Source organism: Neodiprion virginianus, chromosome 5 (assembly GCF_021901495.1).
Source record: "Neodiprion virginianus isolate iyNeoVirg1 chromosome 5, iyNeoVirg1.1, whole genome shotgun sequence".
In the NCBI taxonomy this organism is placed as follows: domain Eukaryota; kingdom Metazoa; phylum Arthropoda; class Insecta; order Hymenoptera; family Diprionidae; genus Neodiprion; species Neodiprion virginianus.
The window spans coordinates 23,544,513-23,569,970 of NC_060881.1; the positions used below are offsets into that span (position 1 = coordinate 23,544,513).

The 25,458-nt window shown below is 39.3% G+C and overlaps 1 protein-coding gene across 5 annotated transcripts in view; it reads left to right on the plus strand.

Annotated features, from left to right (window-relative positions):
• Positions 1–23,701, plus strand: part of LOC124304408 (protein turtle homolog A-like) — a 418,202-nt gene extending 394,501 nt beyond the window's left edge. For 4 of the 5 annotated variants that reach the window (XM_046762620.1, XM_046762618.1, XM_046762621.1 and 1 more), the window contains 3 exons: positions 10,170–10,297; positions 19,998–20,166; positions 20,397–23,701. In XM_046762620.1, the coding sequence (XP_046618576.1) occupies positions 10,170–10,297; positions 19,998–20,166; positions 20,397–20,488 (389 nt within the window). In that variant the 3' untranslated portion in view covers positions 20,489–23,701. The remainder of the gene's footprint in view (positions 1–10,169; positions 10,298–19,997; positions 20,167–20,396) is intronic. The other variant, XM_046762619.1, reaches the window with a different exon arrangement.
• The last annotated feature ends 1,757 nt before the right edge of the window (positions 23,702–25,458 follow it).

Here is a 25,458-nt window from a genome sequence, read left to right on the forward strand (position 1 = left end):
ATCTTCTTTGGATTCTTTTTAAGTCTCTACTGAGACGTTTTTGTTCCAAAACACATAGAATCGTGTCTAATTGTAAGACGAAGGACATCAAACGTATACCCCACCCATCGACACCCGGTTTTCTCTGAAGTAACAGAAAGGAGCTCTAAATATTCGCACAATTCCAAGTTACAACGTTTCAAAGGCGATGTAATTGCGATTCTTGAGCCGGCTTTGACTTAAATTTCCGCGAAGTAATCGTGAAAAATTTCTCCCGTGTTCGCTGGCGTATTTTCTCCCGACGAACGACGCCTTCAGGATCCCACGGCAAGTCCTGACGGTGGAAGTAAGAAGTTGCGGGGAGTAACTCATCCGGCTGGGTTCGAAGCGGCAAGCGACTTTAAAACTAACCAGGAATACGAGGAATCGGATTCAGGGGAAAACTTGCCGAGTTCAACCCTTGTTCGGCTTGTGTTAAACTCCCCCCTAGTCGAAGAACAAACATAAAGTCCAAATCCACCTGGTTTATATTCTATTCATGCGGTTACGCGTACGGCGCTTCACACTCGAATTACTTCACCTCAAACCATCCCGAAGAGAACTCTGAGAAATAAGAATCTATCGCTACGAATATCCTCTCATACGCCTCGTGTTTTCAATTCTGGTTCATCGCCACAAATGTTACACACTACGATCATCGGCTTCCATATACTCGAGTCAAAATCACACCGTTTGATTTCTTTCAAAAGTTCATTTCTTGTAAAAAGTCGTTTTTTCTTTTTGCTTAAATCCTTCAAGATATCCAAAATTGACCTGAACACAAATCATAGAAATATTAGTGAACAGTTTTGTAAAAGACTGTATTAACTCTGTTTCAATGATTGTTCAATATGTATTTTGGATTGTTTCAACTAACATTCAACCTGACATATCGTTAATTTTTAACACCACTCATAACATTTTTTCACATCTTTTAATTCCACATACTAATATATGTACTGCTATTTTGTTTGGAATCCATGGACAATTTCATAATGAAGCTCTTTTCATATAGATTGATATTTCAGAACTTTTCAACACTTCCTTTCACTGGTCAATTAGTTTCGTCTAGTAGTTGCTGTCAACCCTATTTTTGTAAAACGACTTACGGCACGTTTGTAAAAATGCAGATATTGTTTCGCTCTTCCGACAGACTTACTCGGCACTTTTGTGAAGCGTATCTACAAATATTCGTCTACCGTAAATCTTTTGAATTCAAACTACAAGCATTTAGTGAAAAGTTGATAATTCTATTGAAACATTGAAATCTCCATCGAATCGCGTATACGTAACGGATTATCAATTTTGAAAACCTGTGATCTCAAGAGCAAAATTTGATTACGCGATACACGCTCAACGTTCCTGTAAAATAGTTCCAAAGAGTGAAAGAGAATCGCAAAACCCCGCCGTGTGCGAATATCCAATATTTCTCCCGATCCCTTATTCCCGATTCTCGCTGCAGGTTATTTCCGTGGATAAAATTGGCCAGACTAATTTAATAAACCTGTCAAATTCGGTGCACGTGGCGCGGCAATTTCCTGCAGCAGACATTCGTAGCCACGGTAAGGTGTATCAAAGGTGGAGACAGGATACAGGACTCGAGTGTTCGAAGCCTCCGGGAGGGAGGGTTGCAACAAAGGGGGTGCGCGTTGCAGCCATTCGATACTTTATTATAAATTCGCCGGAGTCAGTTCACGTGTCGCGAAGCAAGTTACTCGAGAACGAAGCGCATTGTGTTTCCACCGGGTTTATTCAGGTCGAGCGTCAACCCGCGGAATACAGTCAGGAATGAATATGCTTTGTGGGCGTCTGGCAAACACCAGGAGCACCACAAAAGCGGAATGTGCTCTGCAGTCTAGCCTGCACCGCTCGGGAAATGAGAAGCATTGACGCGCCGTACGGAACCGATACATCGGATCCTGATAAACTGCATTTCCACCCTCTCCCAACGCCCGCAGGATCCTCCTCCTTCGACCTCCACCCTCCAGCCAGCCCGGCGAATAGGCGGATCCTCAAAGCACTCCACTCACGCAGGCATTTCACCAAGGCATCCATCCAACAGTGGGAATGATTATATCAGCATTGTGTGCTCACCGCAAACTTGACCTCCCATCCTCGTCAATTGTTCGTCAAGGATATCCAGTGTGTCTGAAGACGTGTGAAATATGGAGGGAACATTACCAATTCTGAAAGGTATACCGGTGCGTGTATAAAAGTGACGAAAGATCTCATGTAACCATTTTGTGGAAGATACCTCACTTCATTTCAATCCATTCAGCGACCGGATTCATCCAAACTCGAAATAATTTTTGCATTCACAATTGCTTCAAGGAGTGGATCACCATACTTATGCATAGAGTATCGTACCCTTCTACTGCGGTGACCATAAAAGTCAGAAACATGAGAGATAAGGAAGATAAGGAAACTACTGATCAACACTCTCGAAACTGCAGTTTAATGCACTTAACGCAGACCACCTGGTGCCGAAAAGCAGTCGACAACGTTTGTACCCGAGCGTAACCGAAGCTTCCAACAGATTCAACATGGTGTATGAAAAAAACTCAGTCACATGATTATCAATCCAACCAAACATTTGGCTTTATTCATAATTCATAATGACAGAGTGCAGATTACCTCGGGCGGTTTTTCTGCACGCTGTAGCTTGACATCTCTGACTCTTTCTACGTGTATCTGTGACATGGCGAGTGCAGGGTGAAAGGGATCCGAGGCATGTTATCACGCCGGTGGAACTTTGCGATAAATTATGTGTGCGAAGCGCTGCAGCCGGTATGCATATAGATATATGTCCCGGTCTATCTCTAGGCAGGCTGCTGGAATACCGCGATTAGATCGCTGAAGGACTGCAGCAGTAGAGAAACGAAGAAATATTGCGCCAAAGGTCAATCCCCCGTTGGCAGCAATCTTGGATCTTGAAATGCAACGGCGAATATCAAACGTGCCTGTGTATACATATAAGGTTCATGGATGGATCTGTGTAACCAGCTGCTTCCACGCTGGTCGAACCCAAGGCGAATTCGAGGCCAACGATATACGCCAACAGCACGATTTATCATACATATGCTGGAAGTACGTTCAACGCTAGCTTCGCCAAGAATCTCCGCAGAATCCTCCAAACTACGAGAATTTTCGGTACAATCTTTTGCCCAGCTTTCAAAAATTATTCACTTGAAACTATCGCGCTCGCTGAAAATTCGTTCCGTAGATTTCTATCCGACAGTGTCTAATGACGATCATACCAGCCGCAGGTATCGCCAAATGGTTTCTCATTTACACATCTAATGCCCGAGTATCAAGTTTCAATGACCATACTTTCCATTAACGTACACCAGAAGAATTATTAATCTGGCGTAACTTGGTGCTTTTGATAATTTATTAGGACAAATGATAATCTTCAGCTTGTCTTATCAATCCGTATCATTCTTATTCTAATGTCGATAAAACGGTGGTTAGATATTTGGACAACAAGATTTGTTATGATAGTGACAAGTTTTTGATCACAAGGTTCTGTAGATAACCAAAAAAACTCATTCTTCGAGACGGCTTCAAGTGAGTAGTTGTTGCAGCGATATGGCAACAACCGATACTATTCAGAAAGCACGTGAACTTTTAACTGTTCCACATCCCGGGAACATGAAGACCTGTCAATATGGTTTGGACAAAATTGATTTTGTCCAATACTCGACTCACTCAAAAGATACGAGGCATGTCTTTCGACTATGAGCAGGTATGAAACCTTCACGTGGGTACATTTGGTTGCGAAGACCAAGCGACGGTTTATTTTAACGTTCAGGAATGAAATATCGCCGGTGAATTAGCAAAATTGCGATTTTACGGTGAGAAAAAACCTACGTTCGATATGAGTTCACATTTCTCTGTCTACCTCATCGTTACCCCAACGTTGACGAATATACAGCTTGAATAACGGCATCGGTTCCTCACTGAGTGATCAATCCATTCGAACAGCAACTACCGATGGTCATTTATCCGGAATCCTTTCATGCTCTGAATTAGCGATTAAACGACATCCTCCGGTACGTTCGCTTCAAATTCATCGGGCTATAGTGTTCCTGTATTCTCGAGCATGTAACTCAAACACCAATATCCGAAATTGCACAAGCGTCGAAGAGACGTCATGCAATTTTGTTTTCACAAGGCTTTAAAAGGTCGATCCCGCAAAGCCTCGGAGAGCAATTTCGGTCCAGAGGGGGCAATTTCCCTGCCCGTCAAAGTCGCCGGCGCATTTCGCTGAACCGAGGAATTACCCTGCACGATCGGTTTGTCTCGAGGATGACGATGAAGGAAAAAAGGTCGGGGCTGGGACACGGTGACCGGGTCACCCATAACGTACTGCACATCAGCGAGGCGGGCCCGGTTATAAAGGCACAAAGGCCGAAGCACGCTCGACGGCTATTTCGGTCGATCCTTGAAGAGGAAGCCGGCCGGAAAATATTCACATCGATCTACGAACTGACCTCTCACCGATGAGCCGTAGATGGGATGAACCAGAACGTGAACGCGGTGTATCCTCATGTTACATGCCGGGTCACTTTCCCATTTGCGCTTTTCTAGAGACGGGAAATCCATGGCCAAGCTTTTCAAAGTCCTGTTCCTGCAGCCCGCTTCAGACTCAGGATGGACCATCGACTCTACTATTACAAACTAAGAAATAAATAGACGTTCTATCGCACGCGTTGTACCGGGATGTTATGCATCGCATTTACTTCTGACGCTCGGTCCATGCATCATTGGTATATTTCCACAGGAAGTCAGCCGGGTTGGTTGCCATATACCTAGCCCATTACCAATCGACTCTTCCCGCTAATGAACTGTCTGCTATACGTCGCTGCACCGCGGTTTCACAGGTACCGTGTTTTACTGGTAATTACCATTTGACCACCAGACAATTTTTTACCCTCTTGATCTGCGTGGTTTAGGTGGAAATTAAATGATCACGTCATAGCGATTGTACAACTGCTTCCAAAATTATTCTTTGACAGTTTTCATGTGTAAACAAACGAATCATACACTCCGAAGTCTCAATTAGCCTTTCGTGAAATCTGTTTGACAGGTATATACAACAAATTTCGGTGAATTTTGGACCGATATAATAAGAGTACGGATGTTGTTTTTGTACAAAATTAATTTCCATTGTAGTTGAATAAAAATCAAATAGGCGGTCCGTAAAACCCGTGAAACCACCGCAATTCCCAGACGTCAAATGGAGGGACTTGGATCATTAAAAAAAATTATGATTTCTGAAATTGTCATTGAAATTGAGATTGTCAGATAAATGCTACAGTAATTCACAATCATTGACTTTTGCTATCAGTTTGAAGCTTCTGATTTTTCCGACAAGAAACCAATTCATTCCTCCTGACTTAAACCATTCTCTTTCATCATCATCTTTCTTGAAATTAGTAGTTTCTACCAAGATCAAGAAATTCGTGCCTCGTACACCAGAGATTAAAGTTGTTTTTTTTTTTTTTTTCATCCCCTCTCGTTATCGTTGGCAAAGGCCAGATTTATCGTGAGGCAGAATGTATTTTCTCATCGTCTACAGAAATTGAGCTTTCACTATTTCTACGAAGACTTCCTTGAACGGTTAGAGTCAAGTGGATTTGATTGCATCCGGAAGTTATTCGGTGAAGCCTGTATCATAGCTGTTTTAGTGGAAAATATTTCACGGAAAATAGCAGGATTCTTATTTGAGCATACTCGTGTTTCGAAGCTTCCGAAGTACTTCTTGAAAGTCTAGTTACACACTTAATCAGCATTTATTATTCCTGGAATACAGCACAGCTAACAGCGCCGTAATGAATGTTATAAATTTTCCTGAAAACCGATGTTTGGCTGGTTACAACGGGTTCTAATATATTATTAACAGAACGGTACGTCGAGATGATTATTGAAATTTCTTGGGAACCAATTAGATGCAATTTACTGGACCTAGACAAGTCAGCCCGTCGATTCGATTAAATCTTCAGGTAGATATTATCGAAAAATAATTAGTCGTAGCGATTTGTATTATCATCAATAACGCGATAGAAAATTAGGAAACCTTTCAGATAAACTTTCGCAATAAAAAGAACAAAGCTGGTGACAGCGGTTGGATATAGATCTTGGGGTCGGTCAGGTAGAGAGAACCAAGTTTTTAGAATCGGGATAGACGAAGAGATCCTTTATATCCGAGGCATCTCTTGGCTGATCAGTTGAGGGATAGAAGTTTAATAAGGTAATCAACCCACTTGCACATATACATGTGTGAAATATCCATTCAGAGCCAGCTGTCTAAGCTTCCGAAAATTGAAGTATGACATTCTGTACACATGTTACGTGTCTACGCGTATATCGGAGATTTGTGAAAGAGGGATGGATCGAGGGTCTGCAACGTGAATCCATACATAAATTCGCCCGGTGGCGGTGAAGAAAGCGGAACTACATTTGACGGCGAGTGCGCTCGAGCGGGTCTGAATTTGTTGGATTGCCACTCGAAACGCATTGAATTTTTCCAGGCAAACCGAGCGAAATAAAATTGAAGTGGTTTCGCCTGCCCGATTTTGCTTCTGCAGCCGCGTTGCCGTGTCCAGTCGCTGCACCACATCGGTAACACGATCAATGGACTGCGCAGTTGAATTCCGTTTTAACGCCGATGCTCCGACCTTTCCATCCCCTTTGCAATAATTTCAAGTCCACGTTCTTTTGCTTTTATCATGTAGCATTTCCAATTCGACTGAATTAGAATTAACCAAGAATGGGACGAAAGGAAAATAGACAATGGGGTGAGAGTTATTTACGATCATTTTTTCACTTGTTCATCCAATCGGTTGCTGTTATTCGAACATTACACTATGAAATTCTACACATCAAATATTCGACATATCCAAAAATATACATTTGCCTTGAAACAGTATTTACAGTCTTTTTTTTTATAACAACACACTTGTAACCCTGACAGAGATTTTGCCATCGCTAATTTGATACTATTATTCAAGATTTCAGTTAGGATTTTCTGCAGGATGAAACTAACGACACAGTTATTAAACTTATTTATTCCATTCAAGTCGCGACGTCCAACTTTTTTGCTCGTAGTGTTGACACCATAACTATCATGGCTAGAAGAGCTTTTAACAAGCTGGAAGATGCAATCGCCCATGCAGCAGTTTCTTCGATTTCTTCGACAAAGTTTCTACCGTAAGAGTGAACAACCCAACAGGGTGTAGTGATAGGCATTACCGAATCAGTCCATCGGGGTGAAAGGATCACGTTCTCCAACTTTAGTGTCAGAGACGTGAATATTCGCGTTGTATGGGAATCTACGAAAGTGCCATCAAGAGATGACGAGAGAAACGGAATTTGGATTCCATTTCCTGGGAATCTCCGGAATGCAGATCGCTGGTGAAGAAAGAATTATGAATATTAGTAAAAAGCGTAACTGAGGATAATAAATTAGGAATCCTTTCGTACATGAAGAAACCAAAGTACGAACAAACTTACGAGTTTATCGGTGCTCCAAAAGTTTGATGAGATGCTATTCTTCGACGAGAAATGACGGATGCTGAGAAAATTCTTCCGCGCATCTTGACTTGTGAATGCATACCATGTCTTTTGATCGGTGCAATATTTTTCTCACTTATCGGCTGATCCACTTCGCCATTTGGAATCCAGGAAATGACAAATCTATCACGGCAAGTATAAAAGCTGCGTGTTTTCGCATCCCATTATATTCCTGTCTTTTAGCGATCAATAATAATCTAGATACTAAATCGGGAATAATCAATAATAAATTGCAATGCTCGAGCGGTGGGAATTCGAGGTGATTTTTTTTTCGAGACCGTCAATTTGCTTGTCTCCCAGGGTAGATTAGCCGTTAACAACAGCAATAAGGCTCAAGGGGGGATGAAAAAGAAGTGCGGGGGAATCGTGGACAACGTCAATCTTCGGGAGAGCGACGTCGAGGCGGAAGCGGAGTAACGACCCCAGGTTTCTTCGTCGCGTAAAAGTGCGAAAAGTCGTCGCTAATCCGGGACTAAAACGGTCTTATTATCTCGCTCTATCGCGGCCCGCGTGCTACAGCTTAGTTTGGAACGATTCTAATCTACCATAATGCGAGAATGAATCACGCGCTCGAGGGAAGCTGCTCTGCGTTACAAAAAGCATCCTCGAAATCGGGCGTCGTGACGACCCGAGGCGTGTAAGGCAGTCTGCCAGACTAGGAAATTTCAGGACACCCTCTCTTTTTGCCTCCGGGACAAAACGTGATCCGGTTTTCTGCACCGAGGGAAACAACTAGTTGAACAAACCTAATTTTGCATCGCTTTTAGGCCTGTTGGAGGGAAAAAAGCGTCGGCTTTCACATTCCTTCAACCACTCTTATCGTCTGCAGGTCAGAAACTGATGGTTTTAGGTTCGTAGTGAACTGCTTCGTTTCGTGTAAAACAAAAAAATTTCACTTTTTAGCAATCACATTCGTTGGTCGAAAATCGATACTTTTTATTAAGGGGTTAGGTGGGTTTCAAAATTTCAAAAAATCGAATTTTTTTTTTTTTGCTCATCTTATAATTGAATATGTTGAGAATATTCCTTTAAAATTTTAAAACGATCCGAGTCATATTCTAAGAGATATAGCCTTTGGATGTTTCACCCATCAGGCTATAACCGAGCGTGACGCAGGTATATGGAGGCAGATATATCGAGGCAGCTGATTAGCTATTGTTCGTTTATTTTTGTGATGCGAATACTGGGCTTAGGACTTGCCGGATGTAAAAAATTCTGTGGTTTGATGGATATAAGTTCCTCATTCTTGAATGCATCAACGTACAATTTTTATGTTGATAAAATACATGAGTGCGTCATAACTGTTGCCGAATCAATTTTGTTGTCTGCTGCAAATCAAGAAAAAAAATTAACGTGTGATGAAAATAATGTTGAAGATACGACAGATGTTACCGTGTCAGGTGATGGCACGTGGAAAAAACATGGGTTTGCATCATTATACGGTGTAAGTACGATTATTTACATGTTATTTGAATGTAAATCTTCAATCGCGTTTTTCTCGAAACTACATTTTTGAAATCGGTAGTCACGATTTCTCGAAAACTTATGAACCGATCTCTTTCAAATTTTGCACACTTCTTCAAAATAACATTATCTCGTACTTGAACGAAGGAATTTTTTTTTTTTCTATTCCAAGTAATTTTTCAAGGCCATGAAGGGTGCAAATTTTACTCAAAATAAGGGTTTTTTGTTTTCAACGCCGCCAAAAATGTAATTTTTTTTTTTTTTTTTTTTCCTTCGTCCAAGTACGAGTTTTAAACATCTACTAACAGAAAATTTTTGGTTTTTGCATTTCAGATGAATCTGTCATGAGTTATCCTGACTACGCCGAGAGAACTTTTTTTTGAGGTGTCATAGCAGACGACGTGTCTACGCCTTAATTTTCAATATTTTTCAATGAAAATTTCACAAACTACTTATAAAATATGTATCTTTTATGTGTTAAATTGATGGAATGAAATATTCTGTTGATTAAGTAAAAAAAAATTCATAAAAATGTACCTATTTTGAGCTTTTGAAACCCACCTAACCCCTTAATATTCTTACAAGATAGCTGTACTTTGACTATTTAACGAATTGTTCCCTTTGCGAGCTAGGTAGATCTGTTTCAAAACGTGAAGAGATAAAATACCGATGTATAAACAAAAGCTTGGATATTGATATTTCATATCAAGGTGATTGAAAATATAACAGATGCGTTCGGTTTTCGAGTCAACCCTAAACAGCCGCTATTGATACGGAAAGTTTCGCTAATGACTAAAGACTTAACGAATAAAAGAAGCTAGTCTGATCTTTATTTTAAGTCTTGGAATTTGAAAATTGGTCTCTAATAATTCTTCAAATCGTGACACCTTTACCAGGTAACAAAATTGTCACCTAAAATTAATCACCACCATTAGGATCAAACCACACTGAAAGTAGAATGTAACTCTTCCCTTTCCGTAAACGTAATCGTTAAATTAGCCAAATGGCGCGAAAATTCTTTATCTGTCCTACATGACATTTCGATATTTTTTATAGGTATTCAATTTCGTTGTGTTACTCCAATATTGATGTGATCCTTCTTTGTGTTTTAGAACCAACAACGGAGATTGTGGGTGGTCCTGATCTTTACATCAACCGTGGAAGCACGATCAACCTGACCTGCATCGTGTGGTACAGTCCAGAGCCCCCAGCATACATTTTTTGGAATCACAACAACGCGGTAAGTCTATTAATGAAGATAAATCTTCTGTCCCCCACTTGATCCTGCTTTCGGGTGCACTCCTTCCTCGGAAAGGATACTTTCCGAGGTGGGAACGTAAGTATCTGATGCCAAAGATCGATAGGAACAGTGGAACATCTATCGTTGAATTCGAAAACTCTAGTTCACCATGCTTGATGGATATGTCCGAAAAGTCGGAGTGTCGCGTGACGACTGGCTGTACACAGGATGTTTCCGAGTGAACACCGCAGTTTGCTGGGTTACCTACCACTGTAGGGAACAAATATCGTGACAAATTGTTTAAAGTCGTGAAGCGGTCAGTTATCACATTCCGGAGTCACGTTAGATTGATTATATTACTTGTTCGACCGAAGTGATAATGATTCTGTAGTTCTCTGTTTTACCTATATTTGTTCCCCCGAGTAGAAGGCAACCTAACATACTGTTATGTTTACTTGGAAACACCCGGTATATCCATGTGGGATTAAAGGTTTCGTCAGAAGAAGCAGTAAAGCTGAGATACGAGTACCGATTGGGACTTGTCAAGCTTTGGACAGTTAATGACTGCCTGTCATACGAGAATTCGAGGTACCAAAAAATTCTTCCACATACATGCATACATAATACATCCAAAGTGGATCCCTATAAGACCCTCTGCAGGGACTTCAGAACGTTTGAAAAATAAATATTCCCGTAGCAAAGTCACTTGAGTCAACCAAGATTGAAAGTCTGATTGGCACATGCAGCAACCGACATTGTTCAAGATTGTTACAGACTTTGATTAATGGATTTTTTTAGAACCTTACTGAAAGTAACGTTCCTCGATACGATTTTATGGATGCTTCTATTTAAATAACTTTATCAGATTCAAGTGGGTTTGATTTAAACAAAAAAAAAAAAAACAACAATTCAAATCTAATAGGATTACAGTTGTAAGAATTTGATTGTGAAAAGCAAGTGAACGGAATTACTTACTTTTACGCATCGTTTTTATGTCAGTGGATTGATTTGGGTTTCCATGACCTGATAAAGCTGTTTTGCTATTCATATTTTTGATTATGCGAAGACACGTTAGACTTGTGAAATTCATTGGCAGAACTTCACGCACCATAAAACCTCCGAGTTCAAAAGTTGTCATTACACATCCACATATACATTTTGAGTAACTCTCTCGCTTGGAGTAGGAACGACATTCGGTATTCGGAACGTGCAATTTTCACGCCTGGACTAATGGCATCTCTGGTATCCAGTGGGGTTCAGGATGAAAATTTTGACACTCCGTTAACTTCAAAGCTAAACTGAGGGTAGAGCACGCAATGAATTATTCCGGAGGAATTCGGGGCGAGAATTGCCGGGAGATGATCGACCCGCTATTTTATTTTTGAACTTTCATTATTGAATACGGATCAACTTCAGCAGTCCATCAGTCTGTGAATAAAATAAGGAAGGGCGAGAAAGTTTCGGAAGCTTTTTGGCCGAAACACGAGCTGATCCGTTCGTCACTGGTCAAGTTGAGTTTATGTATAGAGGCAAACGTCGTGGTCTGCATCGCGTGCGGTAAAAAACTCACTTGTCCTCATGCGATTACAACATTACCTACCCTCGCCCTCCCCAACCTTCGACCTACCTTTTCGCGTCTCTTGAACTCGGAGCTTTTGTGGGTTTAAATCAACGCTGTACGTGTACAAACGTGTTGCCAGAGCTTTTGTTCAAAAATTGCCTGAACCGTGTACCGAAATAATTAGGTTGAAAAACGTGCTGAAATTTAGAATTCACCCTGAGATTATTCATATCCTCGATAAAAAAAACGTACGAATTTGATCCACCGTGAACTTCCTTTTGTTAAAAAAAAATTTGCAGAATATCCTTTTTTAGATAAAATAGGCGGAAGAAATATTATAATAAAATTAACCGTACGGAATACATATTTTTCTAAACTTGATGAACGAAACTGAACTTTTTCAGCGAAACATAAATTAAAAAGTTGATTCGCTGTTCTTTCGTTTGTTTGAATTTTCATTTCGGTGAAAACGTCGGTCAAGTTTATTGTCTATCGAAAACAAAGGATCATACTGAAGCCAAATGTGAAATACTTTATACGAGTAAACTTTATTCTGAAACTGCAGTATACCGATTTAAAAAAAAAAAATCGTTACAAATTCGTTCGGTACCTTCTATTTTAGAAGTTTTTTCTTTTTTTCCTTTGCATTATAAGTAGCGTAGAAACGCGCGCAGCTAAAATACATTTCATGAGAAAAGTGATCCATAATAATGTAATTGACGGGAATCATACAAAAGCTCCGTGTAAAAATTGTGATTCTTTTATGAAAAATATATTCATAATAATTGGACCGAACTAAATAATGCATGAAAATTGCTTTTCATATACATATGACAACTGGACTATCCAGTTAAGATTTCTGCCCAATGCTTTCCCTACACTGCAAACGTGACTCATAAAAACAAAGTAAAATAAAACTGGAGAGTGGTCAAACAAATTACCACCGGAAAGTTTAGCCGATAATGACGAAACCTGTAAATAAAATAGCTCTGATCTAAGGTACTCTGTTTACACGAAAAATTTCTGCTCTCTGTCAGCTTCGCAGCAGAAAAAAAAAAAAATAGTAGTATCTTATTTTTCTGTGATATGGCTGAATCCTTAAAGCTCGAGCTTTCACTAAAATCAACCAAATATATTGAATTGAATGAGCATATTTTTCTTCCAGCTCATTCCCCGTTTTATTTCTATTCCATATGTTCTCGCCGAGAATTTCACCATGCTCCGATCTATAATTTCTCAATAGAGTTGAATTTCTCAAAAAATTCCAAGGGTACTTAGACGATTCTACGTTGCCTTCGAAAAATCGTTCAAAAAAATATTATACACTTCGTTTCGTACCGGCCAGTTTTTACAAGAAACAAGAAATTTTAATGATGTCTGCAGTGTGTTATCTGGGTCGCCGTATTGAATCTCACCGTTGAAATGCGGGATAATTTCGAATTCCATTCTTATTTTCATCTTTGAAACGCCCCCGCGGATACGATAGCGTTGTTCAATCGGGCGTGTCGATTCGCTCGCGATGCCCTTCCGTGTTTTCTCCTGAATTCTGAAGCTTGACATCCTCTGCAGGATAAATCAATGCGCAAAAACTATTAAAACTCTTCGTTGAAATACGAGCCATCATTCACTACGTCGCCGACTGTTCGTTTTTTTTTTTTGTTAAACTATCGATTCGTCGTATAAAATAAACTTCCAAAATAAACTGTCAAGCTTTGGACTCGACAAGCATGCTCGACTCAATTCTTGATCTATGTTGAAAAAGAAGCAGCTACATGTTTCGTGAATTTTTAAATTCAATTTTAACTTCACGCACATCGTTCGAAACAAAAAAAAAAAAAAAAAAAAAACCATTACAGATTTTCTTTTCAACTCTTTGTCAGGAGATAGAGTCCTAGGCGAGTTTCAAAAATTGTTACATGCAGTTTAGTTTTAATCATGAGGACGTAAAGCTTGTCTTTCAGGAAACCGGAAGGCGGTCAACTCAAAATAACCAGGTCGCAACCGGAACGTGCGATATTTGAAAGGTTGAATTCTTTTATCAAAAAATGATGACTGATTAAAACGTTCTTTCAATAATTCTAGAACTACTCGACTGATAAAATCCAAAATGTAATTATTAATTGCAAGTCAGGAAATTGTAGAAAATCGGGCAAATCACGAATACGATTCTCTGTGGAACTCAGGATGTAAAAATATACGCAATGAAATATCAATTTTCAATTTTTCTGGTATGTGCAGAATGAATTTCAGTTTTTTTTTTTTTTTTCTTTCCAAACGAAGAAGCTAAACGTTGGTAATCTGTGGAATCTGAGTAGACTCTGAAATGTTCTTCCATGGATCCGTAGGACTGTTATGATTGTATCGACAGCGAAATTGGAACCAGCAAATCACATTATACCTCGCTGGTCGTTAAGAAGGTACGCTGAAAGAAGTTTCAGCAAGTCTTTCGGCTTGAGATAGAATCGCAATCAAACTAATACGTGAAGGGCTGTTGCTTAATTCTTCTTATTTTTCTCTCCTCGACGAGAAGAACGACGAAGAGATGATGGAGGAATGAAGGAGATTCCTCGAAAGGTACAATATAGGTGGGTGGATATGTAGCTCTTTTCACAGACTTTCATCGAAGCTGCGAAACGAAAAGTTATGCTTCCCCAAATCCTGTAGGAGATATCTATATAAATATAACGTGGCTAACGAACAAAGTTAGCGATACAGTAATTGATTACAGTTCCAGGTACGAGGAGTGGGAAATCAACCGTGTCTTGTTAATAACAATGAAAATCACGGCGATCGTACCGATGATTGTCATAACAACAGAAACACAATCCTTGCTCTCCGAGTAAAACTAATCCATCCGCCACTCCTTCATCGTTAATTACACCTCATGTCGCAACTAGTCGTGTTAATTAACCCATTCGCTTTGTTGATTTTGATTTTTTATCATTTTCTCGAGGTATACTGTATATTGAATAATTGTCAAGTGTATGGAATAGGGGTAATATTTTCTGACAAATCAATTGCTGCTATTTATTTTGTAGAATTATTCTCACATTTCGAGAATAACGGAAATTTCTAGAAAAATATCGATTTTTAAAACATGTCAGAGAAAATTGTTTCTTCGCCCGAATAAACATATTTTAAATCAAAATTTTCATTTTTAATGAAATGGTCATGTGTAAATATGAATAAGCCTCGTCGTTGAATCCTGGGAGTTCAGAAACAGTCAAGTCCAAAAATTGCCCCATAGTATCAAAATTCTTCTTCTTTTCCATTCAGTAGCCAAAAAAATTTCTACATTTTTTTTTCATTGATCCGATGTATATATATATATATATATATATATCGGAGTGATCCTTGAAAAGGTCATTTTTGAATTTCGAACAGCCCACCCCGAAAATTATTTCCAAATAATCCAAGAATATTTTCCTTATTTTTTCAGATTTCTGTCTATTATCCATTACGTACATTTAATGTGCCTCTAAAAGAGTCGAATGCGGAAATCCACCCTCTTGGAGGCACAGATTAGAGTTGAGATAATAATCTGAAAAAATAATGGAATTAGTTTTGAACTATTTGGAAACCATTTGGGGAGTGGGCCAGTCGAAATTCAATATATATATATATATATATAGATATACGTGTATACGAAATTTCAATGAAATTTTTTTCAAAAAAAGATTTTAATCAAAAGAGTTGTGCCTGCTTAGGTATAGATTAAAATTCTAGCGAGTGAAGGAAGTTCATGGCGTAATCCGGACGAAGCGTGAGTGGCAAAGTTGACTATCGAAACTTGAGCGTGATATATCTTGTTTTACACCGAAAAGTTACGGATTAATCTGTGTTTGCTCGGAGGGATTCGAAAGTGAGGGAGAATCCGAGGTGCGCCTTCAAAGGGTGTTTGTGTGTGTTTTCTGGGGGCGGGAACTGAATGCCGGAAGGCCGCAGGCAGCTGGAAAAAGAAATGAAAAAGTTGTTCCGTGGACAGAATAAAATATCGGCTTGCCGTCGCGGTGTTTCCATCAACCCTGGATATAAGGCTTTAATATCCAAATAAACAGCTTCATCTTTTTCGGCAGCTCATTTAGACCGAGCGTTAAGACACAAATTCGTCGCTTCAAAAGGGTTCAAAATAATCCTGACGTCTCCTGCGACGTCAATTTACGTTGTGAGAAAAATTATTGTTTGCCATGGATTTCTCAAAGCGCGACGAAACGCCTTTTCAATAGTCGAATAATGTCGTCTTTCGAATATCGCGAAACCAAATACGCCCCTTTTCGCTTCTGAATTTTGTTTCTTGTACAAATGTATCCAAACGATTATAATTTGTCTCTCAGTTTTTCATGATAAACGTAAATCCAATTGAAACTATAAATTTTCTTAAGATTTCTTTGGACTTAATCCCTCGTCGAATGGGAAAAAATTACGTTACGTGCCACTCCGCGTACCTTTTCAGGAAGAGTTAAAAATCGGCGTTGTTCAGCGCACGCAACACGTGAGAGGCCAATGAACGGCCCACTTCTCACGACACGGTATACAAAATACCATTAACCCTCTGGAATTCAAATGCTAAATTAGGCGTGCCGCTCGACTCGCCCCACACATTAGTTCCAACAAATCATCTGAAAAAAAAGAAAAACTTCCGTGGCATAATAATTCGTGAAATAAACGTGAAAATCGCCAGAGAATATGACTGAATAAATGAATGACTGATCTGACAGATTCTGAAATCTCTCACTACACGAATATGTGATTCTATTTTTGTTTCACTTCGTTTTTACAATTATCATGAAACAAAATCTGTATCGTGCTCCAGTTGTGCCAGTTAATTATCAAAGCGTCGGTCAATCAGCAGGACTCGAAGCTCAGATATTTCAAAAAATGAATATACACGAAACGAAAGATTATATTTCCAGACTTGTAAGGAAAATTTGTCAAATTGCTATGAGATTCTTCCAACTTTGATGCCTACCGATCGTATGGATTTTAGGATAATTGAAGGAAATAATAAGAATTAGGTGGGTGAATCACTGGCTTTAAATACGGGCTTTGTATGACACTTCGTAATTGGTGAATGAAGATATAATATCGCAGATTTGCAAAAGAGGTTGAGACGGGTACTTAAAACGGCCGATTATACCCTCGTTCCACACGTAACGAATTTCCCAGAGTCAAAGAATATAATATGCCTTATAATCCTGTTACACGGCCTAGAGTCGGCCGAAGGTTAAATTTTATTCGCTCCCCTGAACCATAAATTGGTATTAACGCAGAGATTCCGAACAGCTCGTACGTAATTCCGTAGTCAATTCACACAAATTACTCGCTGAAATTATAATGCGTTAACTGGTGAAACCCTGTTCAACGAACGTGATTTGAATGTCACAAATTTTAACAGAATTTCCGCCTCGAGCTTTATCCTCCTTTCGAAAATTCTGTAACAGGTTTTTAAATGTTTTGTTTCAAAATAACTTTTAAAAAATGCTAATCCATCCTATTTTTCTCGCATACAGTTCTTGCTTCTGCAAACATCCCTTACTTTGCATGTTTATTTATTTTTTAGAAAGGTTTTTCAGATTGGTTTCAGCGGTAAAAAATTTCAGAACCGTGGTACAAATATTTACAGGGTAATTTTTACAAGTCCCTATAAACTTAGCCAATATATGCATATAATATATTAACTTCCATCACCTGAGAACTTGCGGAATTCAGAAAAAACGAAGTAAAAGTAACCGATGTTATCATTTCACCCCTCATTGTCAGGTTCCGATTCAATTTGAATTCACAACGTGCGACATCATCGCTATTTCATGATTACCGTCTGTTATCGGATGCAGTATACTGGTGGACGTGGGCTGCACAAGTGATCACAATGTTATTTGAGCGCTCTTGAGACAGGCATTCGGGATCCGAGAACATGTAACGCGATGCGGGGCACATTGAGAATGCTGTACATATCTGCCCCCTTAAGGGCCAATTAGAGCGCCGAGAATAAAAGCATCTGCTGTGGGTACAAGTTGTCTCCTCCGTCTCTTGGTATCCGAAACGTGCCACTTGATGCCTAAAATTGGACAGCCAAAAATTGCGAACCGCGGTAAAAATTCGCGGTATACGCTTGTACTGCACAGCCATGAGAAAATAAATGGCTGTGGAATATCCTATTCTCGCAGAACGGTAAAGTTCAGATCTTCGGAAGCTCGTGTGTCGGAAAAGATAAGGTGAAGGATATCGAATATACAGAATTACGGAGGAGAAATCAATGCCGCGACCGAGATTCGAGCGGTAAAATAATATACCTAATTCGACGGAAATACGTATTGCGGAAATTCTCGAAGCGTCTGTTTTCAACGAGATTGAATCTCACGGATCCGAGAGAAGCAGCCGTTTTGAGGGATGGCAGGTCGGACGGAATCGAATCATCGACAAGGAATGCAGTTTTACTCTTCTCACATTGTTTTAACTCGTTTCGCGTCGTTCGCGTGACTAGATTCCGGAATTCCAAGCGCTTCGAGAACTCACTGCAGAGAGCCGATAGCTGTATATATAGATCAATCGAAAACTTCATTTCAAGGGAGTTAAACATTTGGCGTGGCCAAGAATCGCAGACGTCCGACATCTCGCCCTCTATACACTACCTCTCTGTGTACCTAAGGGAAATGTGATTAATCGAAATTGCACAGAGCTCTTTCAACTCGCAGGTGAACGACCGTTTTTTCTTCCGTCGCGATACAAATCCTAACAGTGTTCGGATTCTGGTCGGGATATACTTCCTTTCCCGAGCTCACTCAGGGGGCGGTTCACAATGCAGTTAATTTGCAAGGTAAATGAGAGGAAAATTTATGAACGCCCTACGAGCAGCAGATTTATCCAACTCATCAACGAAAGTAGGCAGCTTCCACTATCTTATACAAACATCTCAACGGTCGCTTATACAGTGCAGCGCTCGACGTTTGTTTATTATCAAGCGTAACTTAAAGTTATGCAGCTGAATATCTCACCGGCCGACTTCGTAGTCGCCTGCAGTGTTCATCGCTCTCATCTGTTCAAAGTGCGCCTTAAATCGTGCGAGAACGTTTATTTTACTCTGCGTCAAATATATTCATGCCTTAACTGGCAGGGAGCAAAAACCGTGGAAAAATCACTACTCAATTGGGGCAATTTGATTTTGGGGATAAAACATTAGTCAGTTCGAACGGCGGGATTCCGATGGCTGAGCAGAGCGGCAAATGGGAATAAACGTTACACGGTGAGCGATTGCGATAACGGGGAAATGAATGAGATCGGCTGGTACTCAACAAGCTGAACAAATATTTGTGTAGAAGATGAACGAGTGGTTTTGGCTCCGAGCGAGTCATAGCTGCGAATGAATTTAGCAGTTCAAACAGAAGAAGGTATAGGCATAGATTGGAAACAAGAGCGGACTGATGGGGTGGCGTTGGCCGGTAGTATAAGGTGGATGGTCTCTCGTCTAGATTGAGATAGAAGAAGCTCCGGCGCTGAGCGGGCATACACAGATAAGGGTGCTGGAACCAGGGAAACCATTTCAAGGGTCGAGCCGGTCCTAACTGCCGTATTCCTTCGTGCTTAATATTCCTTGTTTTCCAAACTTCCGCGACAGCCGGTCGCTTGAATGAGAGAACGGATGCCGGTATAGACGTCTTCCTTCGAGCCCCGAAACTCAGGTCACACCCTGGTTTCCGCTAACGTTGCAATTAACGTCGATTTCAACAGGGTCGCTATTACAACACAGTAACCCGATTTTCCGTCCGGACTACCCGACGGTCGTATCGTTTCGCAAGAATCGCAGAAGCGCCTCTATCGAGCTCCATTTTCATCCGTTCGCTCAACTTGATCGTTTCCGCAGAAGTCGATCAGAGATTAGTTGATATGGAAGATGAGTTCTAGACGCAGATTCCTATACCGACGTTTTACCGACGTCAGCGAGAGTGAGGATATCCTACAACCTCGTATATTCTAAAAAAATGTTTGCGTCTAGGCTAAGTGTCGGTAAGATATCGGTAAGGGAATCTGTCTCCAGACAACTTCTCGTATATCGACTGGGATTGCACTGCGGGTACGAAGAGTCACTCTTGAGCTCTGATTTCAGGGTGCTCGAATCATTCTCGTTTCTTCTGCTTGCAGATCATCAACTACGACTCGCCAAGGGGCGGCGTTTCCGTCGTTACCGACAAGGGCGACAGCACGAGGATCTTCCTCCTGGTCCAGCAGGCCAAGCCGTCCGACTCGGGCCAGTACACGTGCAACCCGAGCAACGCGCAGTCAAAATCTGTTATGGTCCACGTGCTGAACGGTGAGAAACTCGAACCTGCAGGGTTTACTTTAATCATCGTACACCTCGTGCAAATTGGACAATGAATCCATTTTACGGTGGGATTATCAGTGAGTGCGGTTCAAATTTCAGCGGCGCAAATGGAAGTAGAGAAGCTCCCGTTTATATCCTGGCGACAAAATTGGAATACGATATTCTTGACCTGTACGACGCATTTGTTTCGGGGAATTTAAGTGTCTCCTTTGTTTCAGGAGAGTATCCTGCGGCAATGCAACACGGAGGACAAGCCAAACAGCCAAGACTGTATTCCCTGTTGCTCTGTTTGTGTCTGTTGCTCTACTAAACTATCGAGCAGCCGGCGTACATCGGGAACTGAAACTTCGCGCCGCTCCGTGTCAAGATTTTCGCTCTTATGCGAAGTAAATCTGTTGTCTTACGATGTTCATCTCATATGGAGATGATTCCCTGTACCACGAACACCTTCTTAAATCAATAAACGATATCATCCAGAGTTAAACATAAACATTTGTTACGTCAAACCCTTAATCAGGCCAAAGATACAATAATATTTTATCGCCCGTAATTGGCTTAACGTCACGTCGATTTCGTTTCCGTTTTTTTCCCCGACGATCATCGATTTGTGCCATCGTTATTACCGAAAGTCAAAATATAGGTAGCGAGCCGAGAATAATTGCTTCAGAACCAGTGCGATGTAGGTTATCCATAGCCAATGCCGATAATCAATCAGTTCATTCGAAACAGTAATCATTACTGCTTAGCGGATAAATCTGTCATCTTGCTTGTGAATTTTTTTTTTCTTTTTTTATTGTCGCTCTCCTTTTGTCACTGTCCTAAAATGATAAACAATTAATGAAAATCGCAAGGATTGTAGACGCGTCAAATGACGCTGAAAAATTCGGTGCTATTTTTATTTGATATTACTTAAACAATCACTGTGATAAACGGTTCACGTATAGACTTTAGAAAACCAACCGTGTGACTATTGCACAAAACATATTTACAGCTCCCTTGGTTGATTTTCGGAACAAAATTATTCCGCCGAAGGAACGATTTTTTGAATTTAAACTCCAGCGTGACATGATTCGTTTTTCCACAAGATACTCGGTGAAACAGTTGTAAATTTGTATCTTGATTTTATATTTACACACCATTTAACATTTGAACGATCTTGGCAATGTTTGAATGATCTTTTACAAAATCGATCGATTTATTTCACTGAGATTTTATCAACTACAACGATTTTCCATAAAATCAGGAACACTGTCTGCAAATTTCACCTGGAAAACGTGACTTATATGTCTACTGTGTTTATTTTCGTTTTTCCTGAAAAATGTAAGTTCGCCGATATTCTACTTAGTTTTACCGATCCTAAAAAACACCTGGATTCAATTCATACAATTTAATTCGTTAGCTCGAACTTAGATACGGTTCCATCAATTTGACGGCTATCAAATCTCGATCCGCTGATTTTATTTTTAACTGATATTTTGTAAAGTGTTCCGATTTTTCAATTTACCGACTGCAGTAGCAAATTTTTTATCAATTTTTTGAGTATCTTATTCGATATATTTTCTTAGGCTTAACCGGTCTTGTCAACATTTCATTACTCGGATATTCCCTATTATTTTATGATCCCTGTTGTTTGTACAACAATTTAATTTTACGTGCGCATTTACTTCCCAAATCATACAGTAAATTTGTGACGTTGACTCATCGTTCCGAACCCCACGAACAACAGAAAACTAATCACTATCCTCAATGAAATTATCTAATGCAATTCAAAATACGCGCTAAGCTTCCTGGCCCAACATATCAATAAATAATTCAAATCTTCAAATCACACAATTTAATGAAGGGAATAATAATGATGCGGTGACAGCGTTTTGCAAAAATGAAAATAAAAATTTCACATCAAAATCACAACTGTACATGCTCATATAAAACTGTACGATCTATTACATAGTGCATATGTTTGTTACAGATAATAATAATAACGATAATGATAATAGTAGTAATTTTAATGGTAATGTTAATAATAGTAAGAAAAATTCTTTGTATACCTATCTGAGCATGGTATGAAAAATTGTCGAAAATCAAGCATAATTATTTTAATATTCTTCATCGCTGCTCCTGAAAACCAATGTTTCGTGTGACGCTCGAATCGTATTATTTTCTTCCGTTTACTTTCAGTGTGTCGTTACTATAAAAATCCTGCAGCGTTGTAAGAGTGTTTAAACAGAGAGACAGTCGTTGAAGAAGGGTGCGAAAAAATGGGGTAGGGAATGGAAATTTACCGCTCATCACACAGCTTAGCAAACTTTCGTATAATCGATATGATATATCGCATTATTGGTAAAAATTTAATGTGTACCTATAACTAGATCACATTGATTCTTCTATGTAAATATGTATTAAAAAGAGTTTAGTTATTTAGTTGCTCTCGACAATATATAATGAATGATATATAGCAATTATTACACTGTTCTACTGGCAGCGGTTCTTTTTATAAATAACAATTATATATATATATATATATATATATATTTTGACCAATATGACACACGGCGATATGATATATATATATAAATATCTATAACATATACATTGTATATGATTATACGAGGAACGAGAATTATATGTTATTGGATATAACGTATGTGACAAACACACGTATATACGGCTATAAACGATGTACACATACGTGTAGCTTAATATTATTTGAAATCATTCCACATACTAGTCGTATGAATTTGTATACATTAACATACTATATATGTATATATATTAATATTTATATGGACAACGTTTACAGGAATTACTCATACGTTCGTTCACGGTCGATGAATACGCTCATTGCAAAATGAAAAACGTCAAGTTCTTTCATGATGGTAGAAAAAGTAATCAAAAGTTCGATCGGTGTAGAATCAAAAAGAGCTCAAGGAATTTCATTGTTTGCAGCGCCATCCTCGATTCCGATATTTACGATAAGGTTACAAATATTAAGATCCCTTGAAGAGATACTAGAATCTAGATCAAGTTACTAGATTTGAAAATTTACCGTAACGACGACTTGACACCTCGGTGTCGAATTTCAATCAGGAATGAATTTGACGGGAAAATGATTTCAGCGCCAACTGGTGGTGGCGTCTTTCAGCAGCGCGACTTTTCGTACCGAAAGCTTTAATTCGCTCATTGTCCGATGAAATATCGCCGAGGTAAGCATTTGTCAAGGAGAATATACAACGATACGCAGAGCAATGTAAATGAGTAATGCTTGTGATCGTTGGAACGATAAGAAAAAGTGTAACATAAAGTGGAAACGATGAAAATAATCTAAATAGTGTGTAATTATAGTCCGATGATCTGTCGAGATTATAAATTAACGCGCCGTTACAATTAGAAGGCGATTACCATCACATGACACAATCGTGGCGTATGCGTATAAGTTATATGTGTAATATATTACGTGTGAAGAAAAAAAAAAAAAAAAAACACAAATGAAGAAAAACACGCATTAACAAATAGAAAAATACACGGCCACTCTCGTTACGTTATAATGAAGATGAACGCTGTGCTGCTAGGGTGAAAAGTTTATTTCTAAAATTTGTTGGAAAGAACTACAAAGTTTTTGAGTATCCACTTAAACTCTCTAAAAAAAATTCCGCGGCTTAGGGAATTTTGAATAGTTATTCAGATAATTATCTTCAAAGCGGGAAAGTATCAAGAAAAAAAAAAAATGTCGATCAGAAGTAATTATTCAACATTTTCCCGACACTGCAGTTTGCACATTCCAAGATGAACTGCAACAAATCAAATATTTCGAGCAAAAATCACTGAAATCAATTTGACCCCACGGAATTTCTTCTCCGGTCAGAGAATCGAGAATCAGCAAAATAAGTCAGAGAATTTGAGTGTTTCTTGGAGAAATCTTTAGAGTGAACTTTTCAACGCATTTTTTTATGCAATACACCCCGCGACGTTGATCGCTGAATTTGTATAAATTCAAAATACGGTTGACAGTGGAGAAGCATTTCGAATTTGGTGATTTGTATGATATGAAATAGCGAGATCCATAAAATAAATCGAAAATCAACGTCGCGGAGTGTGCGTGGGCCTTTGAGTCGAGTCGAAAATGATCAGCGACACATTCTGAACAAAATGTGTAAATATGTAATATTTTGGTAAACCACCACGACGGAACGAGACTCGTAAGATGCGTGCGCGGTGAGTGAAGATCTACCGTTGGGTACCCGTGCGAGTGTAAAGACGAAGCACATTTCAATCTTGATTTAAAAGTTCCTCTCGGATTTATGAGATAGCTACAAACTACGACTGCATTACGTGAGTCGCCTGAAACTCGGATATGTCACCCGGTGTGTGTCGCCAAAGTGTCGGAGAGAAGAGAGAAAGAAGAATGTTCAGAGCTGGGAATTATCCGTAACAGTGACAGAAGGCTCGGGTTTAAATTCAGACACATGATTTAGGGTGGAAAGGAACTTGTGCATCTTTTTCTCAGGTGAAGATAAAGATGTTTAGAGTTACGTTGAATATTTATGGTCAAAAAAGATAATTTCGACAAGGCTGAATTGCAAGAAGGCAGTGCAAAAGGTAAGACTGAATTTACCTAAAATAACAAAAACTTTCGATGATAAAGTAACAAAAAACGTGAATTAACAACGTCGGTGGATATTTGAGAATCGTCCGAGAAGCGCTCGGTCGGTAAAGCAGATTGAATTACAACCGCCTTTACAGATCTACCAACATCCGACGGTTGAAGTGCAAAAATACGGATGTAACTTACTTCCAATTGTTGGGTTAGCGTAGTTTTTTTTTTTTTTTTTATTTAATGCTTGTGTGATTTTCTAAGAAGCTGAGTCATGAAGAATTTTCCTGTAAAAAAAAAAACGTGTTGTAATTCATACAAACTGAAAAAACTGTTAATACGAATTTACATATGTTCTTCGTAAAAATAAATCAATGTGTGATATTTGGATGTTGATTGGAATTTTTTTTTGCTTAAATTTTCTCTTCAAAATTCGATTCAATAATTGAGCACGGCGGCGGTACAATTTTAAGAAAATTCATTGCCAGCTTGACCAAGTTCACTTGCGCTTTTCAACCATAACTTCATATTCCTATTCAGACAAATTTTGACTGAACTGTAGACGTGTCACGCGAAGCATTTTTGAGGAGAGTGAAATTAGAATAAAAAATGTTTTAAAAACGTTCTGTGACAAAAGCATCGCCATAAAGATGGTGAAATATTCTGAAAGAGGCTAAAAAAGAAACGAA